Genomic DNA, 9,029 nt, shown 5'->3' with positions numbered 1-9,029 from the left:
TGTCAACTTTCAGATTTGAAAATAAGGGATCAGCAGCCTCAAATATAAGGAATCAGCAGCCTCACCTTTCCCGGGGACAGTTTACAGGATATCTAACAATCCAGAATAGCAGCGGGAAACGGTGCTGGAATAAGGGAATTTCCTGCAAAAAATGGGAAGGTTGACAGCTATGACACAAGTGAATAGCAAAGAACCTGTACAAGCAAGGCTGACACAAAACCCCACATATATTAAGTAAAATAGAAACATCGCCACCCGACCCCACCCCCACTCACCTCTCTCCCCCTTTTCTTCCTAACGTCTCAACAAACAAAACTGATGTGCAAAAAATGTTACTTAAAAAGAGAGAAAGACATTGCACATGCTTTTGTAGACCAAGAAAATCCTTAGTAAAAATACATCTTAAAAAAAGAATGGATAGGTTTGATCTTGCAGTCCATGGGACTCTTGAGAGTCTCACTGCCTTGTTGCGGTGAAGGGGCTTGAATAACTCGGAGAAGCTATGAGCTATGCCCTGCAGGGCCACCCAAGACGGACAGGTCATAGTGGAGAGTTTTGACTAAATGTGATCCACCTGGAGCAGGAACCGACAAGCCACTCCAGTATCCCTGCCAAGAAAACTCCATGGACAAAGACAACAGGTTTGATGGATGCCACAAAAAAGGGGTTATGCGCACACCAGATATCTGGCCTGGGGACAGTGGAAACACATCAGTATATGCAACCACGCTGATCTTAACCTTCTGAAATCATGTGCTCTCTGAAAAACTTTACTCACTTATTGTGAAAGGGGAGGTTTTTTTACGACTGATTTTAAACTGTAATGCTATCTCTAACAGGTTGTGTTGCTTTGAGTTACATTGACTTTTTACAAATGCTACTAATAAATAATTCATTTATACATTTATATTCTGCACGATTCAGCACAAATGCTCTCAAGGTGGGCAATATAAAGGATGCACCTAAACCATGGGTAGGCAAACTAAGGCCCGGGGGCCGGATCTGGCCCAATCGCCTTCTAAATCCAGCCCGTGGACGGTTTGGGAATCACTGTGTTTTAACATGAGTAGAATGTGTCCTTTTATTTAAAATGCATCTCTGGGTTATTTGTGGGGCCTGGCTGGTGTTTTTACATGAGTAGAATGTGTGCTTTTATTTAAAATGCATCTCTGGGTTATTTGTGGAGCATAGGAATTCCTTTTTTCTTTTTTTCAAAATATAGTACGGCCCCCCACAAGGTCTGAGGGACAGTGAACCGGCCCCCTGCTGAAAAGGTTTGCTGACCCCTGACTGAAATGGCAGCACATCTTCTGGTTGCACAATGTTTCACGCCACCTCACTTGGTTTCATAAACCCATCCCCTAGAATATACTGATCGCAACAGCAATAATGGATATTCTTGAGGGAAGCTTGTCTGGCGTTATTAATGTCCTCATTAAAGAATCTAACAAATGCCTAGAAACCCAGCAAATGCTCAGGAACAGTTGAAATAAATGGCTACTGTTGCATTTATTTAATAGCCATTTGTGATTTTTTAAAATAGTTTTTATATGAACTCAGTATAACTACCACATTCTACTTATTGTTAACTATATTGTTGTAAGGGCTGTTCAGATATTGCTGTACTGATAATTTCTGATTCGCTGCTTTGGGCTTTTGGGAAAGAAAAGCACATGCTGGATATTAAGCAGAAGTGAAGTGGAACTCCATTGGTGTAGTTTTTATACTTTTACCACTTTTGTAAGCCTGAAATCAAGTTTAACAGCTTCCCAAAGGGTTAAGATGTCAATGTAGAGATGAAGAAAGCCAGAATGGTTATTGAAATTAGCCGAATATGCAATGTTAGTCAAATTAACCGAAAAATTGACCGACAACTCAAAACAAGTCTTTATTGCAAAACATTTCTTAAGAACAACTGTGGTAGTCTGAATTCAGTTGCTGGCTTTGAATAACCTCTGTAGCTGTACTAAGTAAAAAATAATGATATGGAAGAAATAATACTTTATTATAGAATGAGTGGATAGGTTTATGCAAAAAGTTAAAGAACAAGAAATGAACTATGGAGAAAACGGAAAGTTAGAAGTATTTTAAGAAAATTTACTGTCAAGTATATGAACCTATTTTTTTCTTTTTTGGTGACTTTGTACTTGGTGTGGTAAATGATGTAAATGATTTTCTTTGTTGTGTTTTGTTGATGCGTAAGCATAATAAAGCATTATATATATAAAAGAAAGAAAGCCAGAACACCGTGCACACAAATACATTTCACAGATTTACTTGCATACAATTTAATGTTTATTAAAAGTAACAAGTCATATACAGCTATCACAAGCATTTTTGTTTCATTCAGTATTGCCGAAAAAGAAAAAAGAAATCCGCAATAGAAGTAGGCACATCTTGTTTGTAAGAGAAGGTGGTCATCCATGTCATAAGCTATACAATGGTAAAATCAATTGACAAAAGAAAGTATCTCAAAAGCTTGTACTGAAACACATAAAATGTCAGAACACATACGAAAGTTGGTCTTTTGAAAATATTGCACCACAAAGATGGACTTCTACCCTCTCACCAGTGTTAAATTACATTGCACGTGGACAGTTTTATACACACACACACACCTCGCAACTGATTATGAATTTCAGTAAAAACAAATCATTTGACGGTACTTGGCCAATTAACATGATGCTCCCTATTGACTTTATTTTTGAAGTTGCTGTTGAGAAAGCCCTTTTTTTCCTTCACAGTTCCATGGCTGTCTCTTTTACAAAGCAGTTCCTCTTGTTGCATGACCATCTATTGCCCTATCCTAACATACCACTAAGAAAAGTCAACTGTAAGGTGACCTCACAGGGTCACACAAAAAAGAAGTAATTACAACATCAATATTTTACTGTAAGTGTAAAAAAAAACCACACACTATGAAAAAGGGTTGTTTTTTGCTTGAATAATACACACTGGATAGCCTGCACTTTGGGGAGGCAGGGGAAAGTAATTTTTAAAAGAATGGAATAGAAAGAGAATGTTTCATGGCCAAAAACTATTTTTTTAAAAAAAAATTTAAAACCGGCCATTTAAGATTAAATAACGGTACCCTTCTGCTATGTATTTAGTCCTAGGGACCATGATAATATAAAGGATGTATCCAACCAAGTTAAATTTGGGAACAGACCCATTAGAATTAAAGGCCCCAAATTAATGCCCATTAACTTCAATGGTTCTGCTTTATGTAAGAATTAACACTGGATACAACCCAGACAACCTGGTAGCACAAAACCAAAAATGACATATATTGTTCCCAGTGCAAAGACAGAGGTTGCTGGCATATATCTTCCCAGTCCCATCCCTCTCAATGGAGCTTGTATAGGAGTCTCACTGAAGCTGTAGTCCTAACGCAAGCAGAATTAGGAATAAGCCCCATTGAGCTGAGTGGGACTTCCATAGAAACATGCATACAATTGGGCTGCATATCCCACAGAGATAAGAGAGACGATGTGCAGCAGCGATGCTTATGGCTTGTGCCCACTATTGTCTGACGTTTGCCAAAGAGAGCTTTCGGGTTGGTTTCTGAACACATCCTAGGAAAGCTACCCAGCAAATAAAGGGGCGGGGAAGAGTGTGTTCATATCATTTTGCCAAGTGCACTATTAACAACAACAAAAATAAAATCACAATTACTGAATAGGTGCAGCAGAACTAGACATAAAAGGTATTTATATAAAAGGTAGGACTGTTGCTTGGTCCTCCAAGACAACCTCTCTCTCTTACGGCATCGCAGCAGCAGTACATACCCCTTGTTCCTTTAAAGCCCCCTCCCTTCTGACAACACACACACACACACACACACACTCTCTCTCTTTCTCTCCTTTGGGAGGACAAATTACAGATCGCTGCTCAAGTTCCACTCTAAAGACATTGCTGCATTCTGGAAAGTTATGTCACTGTTTGAAAATAGGCGGAAAATGTGATGTGAAAAGACCACTCAATGTATCTGGCTCTGAAAGACCAGGGCACGGCAAGATTCCCAAGTAGCTGGAGTTTATGGGCTTTTGACACCATAATAAGCCATGCAATGGTCCAACTTCCTTCTAGTTAAACTACCGACAGTCGACAGTGCATGAATTCATGCAGCAGATGTGAGCTTAAGCAGCTGCATGTTTATTCTAACTCAGTGCATATTCAAGCGCAGATATTGACTATGTTGGGACAATCATTACCTTGGTTTAAAGGCAAGCTGTGAACAAGTGTTACAAAGCCCCTTCGCATCAGCTAGCAAGGAAATCAGGAAGCTTTCCATTAAGTATAGTTTCCCATTTTGTCCTAATTGGAAAACTACGGATAACCCAACAGGCCAGGTATTAAACCACTGCTTAAATTTGGTTGAAAATAGTGCCTTGTTCTGAAGCTGTTAACCATGGTTTCTCTGTTCATACAAAACAGGAAACTATAATTAATTGAAGGCTTCTCGTTTGGTTTGTTCCTATCACAAAGCAAGGAATGAAGAGGCAGCATAAAAGGCTTGTTCATATCTCAGCTCATTACGCTGAGAAATTATTGTTATAAATTCTCCCATTAGCAGATCCAGATTAATAATATATCAGTTCAAACAGGATTGTTCCCTTCGGTGGTTTTCTACTTATTGCTGGCGCAATACATTTGGAAGATTACCACCAAAATGAATGAATAAGAGATCCGTTTTCTGTGATCTGCAGGTACTGTGCAGCAAACATAACACTTAACATGGTTGTGTTTTCCTTAACTGTCTGAACACTTAAATCATACTTAACCAACTTGATGCCCTTTGGGTGTTGTTATCGACTCCAAATCCCATCGCCCCCAGCCAGGAGACAATGGTCAGAGATAATAAAGTCATAATACAATAACATCTGAAAGGACACCAGTTTGGGGAAGGCTGACCTAAATCACGGTTAAGGATCGGCTAGAAACTAAGGTGCAAAAACAGTTTGCGTTAACCATGGTGAAAGTGCTACATCCGCAAAGCACCATAGGCAAGGCAGTTTCCACTACCTGCTTGCAAGCTGAAAGGCAAGTCTTCTGTACCTTATTATTTGGGGCGGGACTTAGCTTGGCAAGCTAAGATGTATCTTCACTGTGTGTTTGGTATGCTTGAAATCCTAACCAGGATTAAGGCAACAGACCAAACTATGTGTTGATCATGATTGGTATGTCTGCACTGGGCAATGATTGGGAAAATGTAGCATTTCCACTGGCATATCCTTCTGCAATTCTTTACCAAAAAAAACGCACACAAAAAAAAAACATTTAAATCAATGTGTTCTTTGGAGTAAATTCATCAAATAAACATTTAAAAAACCCACAGCGCACCCAGCTGCTTTTTGCTGTTGCTGGCCATTCTGTCAACACTTGCAGTTCATTACTGAAAAGCACACTTGCGTTTCTAGCAGCCAAACCTGCTCGCTCATTTTTTTTAATCAAGAGGTTCCTGTACATTTCAAAACTGAACCAAAGCTACTTATTATTTTTTAGAAATCTGAATTCAGTATTTAAAAAGTTGTGTAAAAAAAGTGATTTATGCAACACAGGCCATTACCAGAAGAGTAATCTGCCAAAAATCTGTATATGAAAGCCGTATGAAAACAGGGCGCCAAGGAATTCTCAGTGCAAGATTCTAGAACTGCATGCACCAATCCGCTTGGGACTGTCTGATGAGCCACATGCTCATTGGGTGCAGGCACAGGAGCCACATCCTGTAAGTAGCATGCAGGAAGCTGTTCACTAGCTACCGGTATGACACATGGGTCGCTGAATCTACACAGTTGTGAACCTACCAAGTCTATTCTTGACTTTAAAGATCGGTAGCACCAGAGGCTGGAGAGCCCCTTTCCCTAAGTCAGGGGTGGATAATATTTTTTTGGGGGGGGCTGAGGGCCGCATTAGCTGTTGGGGGCCACATTCCAGCAGATCTATTTGCAGAGGAAGGAGCTGGAATTGCAGACTTTGCACAACATCAAAGGCCTTTTCTCACCCTACAGAGCAGCTGATGGTCAAGAGGGGACCCACGGGCTGGATGAATGAGCTGCATTCTGGTTATGAGCTGCATCCAGTCCATGGGGCTAAGATTTTCCATCCCTGCTCTCTGCAGTTCTTGACTAAATCCCACAAGCAAGATCTAAGCATCCAATTAGGCTCAGAGAAAGAGCCTGCACTAAGTGTGGTGAGAATTCTGAATTGCTCCCCCAACTAAACAGAGGTCCCTGAAATGCTTCTGAAAGATGTGTGGCATATGCAGTGGCTGCTCAAGAAAAGTCACACCTAAAACCGCCCTCAAACTCAAAAACAGGTTCCGGGATTCTTTAGATCCCGACCCATTTCTTCCACTCTTATCACAATATCGAACCCAACACTGCTTTGACTGACTCTATTTGGCGTTACAATTTTCACTCTTATGCTTTATGCAGAACTCAAATGCATAAGGTTTCTGACTAACTAAGGTTTACTCAGAGTAGACGCTTTTAAATCAATGGCTGCGACTAACTTCAGTCCTTTCATTTTAATGGGTCTACTCTGCGTACAACCTAGTTGCATCTGCCAACACATTGACTAGCAAAAGTAGAAGTTGCTTTAGCCTTTTTCATCCCAGCACACCACCGGCTGCCAAAAACCTGAGACCAGTGCCACAAGTTTCAAGAGCTGTTTGACAAAGAGAACGCTTATACTGACAGAGGAGGGTGCAGCTGAAGGCTGGGATCCCAAGAGTCACCCCTCATCCAGAAAGTGACCACTTATACTGTAACAGGTATATAATATCAGCAATAGAAATACATACTACAAAAATGATCCACACAGTTAATACTCCATGAAGCCCCAATGTGCGTACATTGAAAGATAAACTCTTGCTGGAAAAGGCTGTCATATATTTTTTTTGTACCTGTTATCACAACAGTGACTGTCTAATCATAATTTGCTTCATTACGTTAAGAGGTCTAGACTGCTTTTAAATGTATGTTCAATTCCTGTGCAAATTGCAATGTGGCTAGTCTTCTCAGCGCCGAAGTTAACTACAACTTGATTATAACTGGAAGCATCAGACTATGATTTTTTCTCTCTTTTTTTAGGCATGCTTATTGCTGTAAAAAAAAAAGCCAATCTTACAAATCATTGTGCAAGTATTTTAATAAGATTTGCACACATCTCAAAAAATTCTATCGTGTGGCTCCCTGATCTTGGGGTTAACTCGGTTGCAGAGGAATCAAGGGAAGAGGTCACTGATGAGGTAAGAGACATATCAGAGGATTTTCCTTGAGCTTCAGTGTCCAAATCCTTCTGACAAGATCTGTAGTTCGTCACAGAGCCTGACCTCTGGGGAGTGGTGGTCCCCGATTTTCCTTCGGTAATTTCATCTGGTGCAAGAAAAGAAAACAATTTAAGAGCCGCAGTGACAAGGCTGTACAATGGCAAATGAAGCTGAAGCTGTTACAACACCAAGAAGAAGAAGAAGAAGAAGAAGAAGAAGAAGAAGAAGAAGAAGAAGAAGAAGAAGAAGAAGAAGAAGAAGTAGTAGTAGTAGTAGTAGTAGTGGAGGAGTTTGGATTTGCTATCCCGCTTTATCACTACCAGAAGGAGTCTCAAAGCGGCTAACATTCTCCTTTCCCTTCCTCCCCCACAACAAACACTCTGTGAGTTGAGTGGGGCTGAGAGACTTCAGAGAAGTGTGACTGGCCCAAGGTCACCCAGCAGCTGCATGTGGAGGAGCGGGGAAGCGAACCCGGTTCACCAGATTACGAGTCCACTACACCACACTGGCTCTCAGTGTGGATTATTATGGTCACAGCTCACTAGCCGAAGCCATTGTGGTTCAGTGGAAGAAGTGCTGACATCTGGTTCTGGAAGTAATCCTATGAACTCAATGGGGCCGTAAGAACTGCCTTGCTGTTCAATCTCCCCCTACCATTCTGTTTCCACTAGTCACCAGCCAGGAAGCTCGCAAGCAATGGTGCTGGCCATTCCATTCATCCCCCAGTACCTGGTCCTTAGAAGTATACCATCTCTAAACCGGAGTCTCTCATACAACTATCATCACTATGATACCCTAGTACCTTTCCTCCATGAAAAGTCATGGCCAGTATTCACCTCCACATGTGGTAACAGTAGAGAATGTGGCGGCACAACTGCTGACAGGCTTGAGGTGAACAGATTGCTTTAATTCTGCATTAATTAACATTATTTTTAATATATTAGTGGCCATGTGATAATTTTAGCTTATAAATTTTATTGTTTAATGTCTTAACTTGTATATTAAGGTACTTTTATAGCTCTGTTTAGAGTAGGTAATGTCTTGATAATATAAATGTTTTAAGTTTTTTGTATCAATTCAGTATATTTTCTTTCAATTGTTGAATGATTCTGTGTACATTGCGGCAGCCTTTGGCTATGTGCAATAAAACTAAAAGGAAGAAAAGAAAGCTCAAAGCTCTTTACAGCTTAGGACCCCAATTTCTCCTGGAAGGCCTCTTCCAGATGCTTACACCAAGGGTAGCTCAGAGGGTAGGGACACTGAGACAGCCTTTTCGGTGGTGGCTCCCATTCTGTGGAATGCTCTCCCTAGGATGGTTACCTTTGTTGATATCTTTTCAGCAGCAGGTTAAAATTTATCTCTTTCCCCAGGTTTTTAATAAGAACTACAATTATGTTGTTTTGCTACTAGTGTGCTGCCAAAGATTCCTATGGGTCCCTCCCCCCATTTCTGATGGAATAGTGTATTTATATTTATGTTTTAAATGTGTTGTAAATTGCTGGAAGACCTCCGGGTAAGAAGTAACTATTAAGTCAGAATTAATAATACAGTGGTACCTTGGATGTTGAACTTAATCCGTTCAATTCCTGGAACAGTTCAAAAACCAAGGCACGGCTTCCGATTGGTGGCAGGAGCTTCCTGCACTCAATTGGAAGCCATGGAAGCCCCATTGGGCATTCGTCTTCAGAAAAACGTTCGCAAACCAGAACACTAACTTCCGGGTTTGCGGCGTTCGGGAGCCGATTTGTTTGGGAGC

General features: G+C 40.7%; 1 protein-coding gene across 1 annotated transcript in view; it reads right to left on the bottom strand.

Moving 5' to 3' along the window:
* Positions 1-2,272: 2,272 nt before the first annotated feature.
* Positions 2,273-9,029, bottom strand: part of PRKAA1 (protein kinase AMP-activated catalytic subunit alpha 1) — a 35,302-nt gene continuing 28,545 nt past the window's right edge. The window contains exon 9 of the mRNA XM_028748151.2: positions 2,273-7,379. Coding sequence (XP_028603984.2) covers positions 7,135-7,379 — 245 coding nt within the window. The 3' untranslated portion in view covers positions 2,273-7,134. The remainder of the gene's footprint in view (positions 7,380-9,029) is intronic.

Source organism: Podarcis muralis, chromosome 11 (assembly GCF_964188315.1).
Source record: "Podarcis muralis chromosome 11, rPodMur119.hap1.1, whole genome shotgun sequence".
NCBI lineage: Eukaryota > Metazoa > Chordata > Lepidosauria > Squamata > Lacertidae > Podarcis > Podarcis muralis.
The sequence above is the reverse complement of the archived record's forward strand: the minus strand, read 5'-3'. Positions and strand labels throughout refer to the sequence as shown.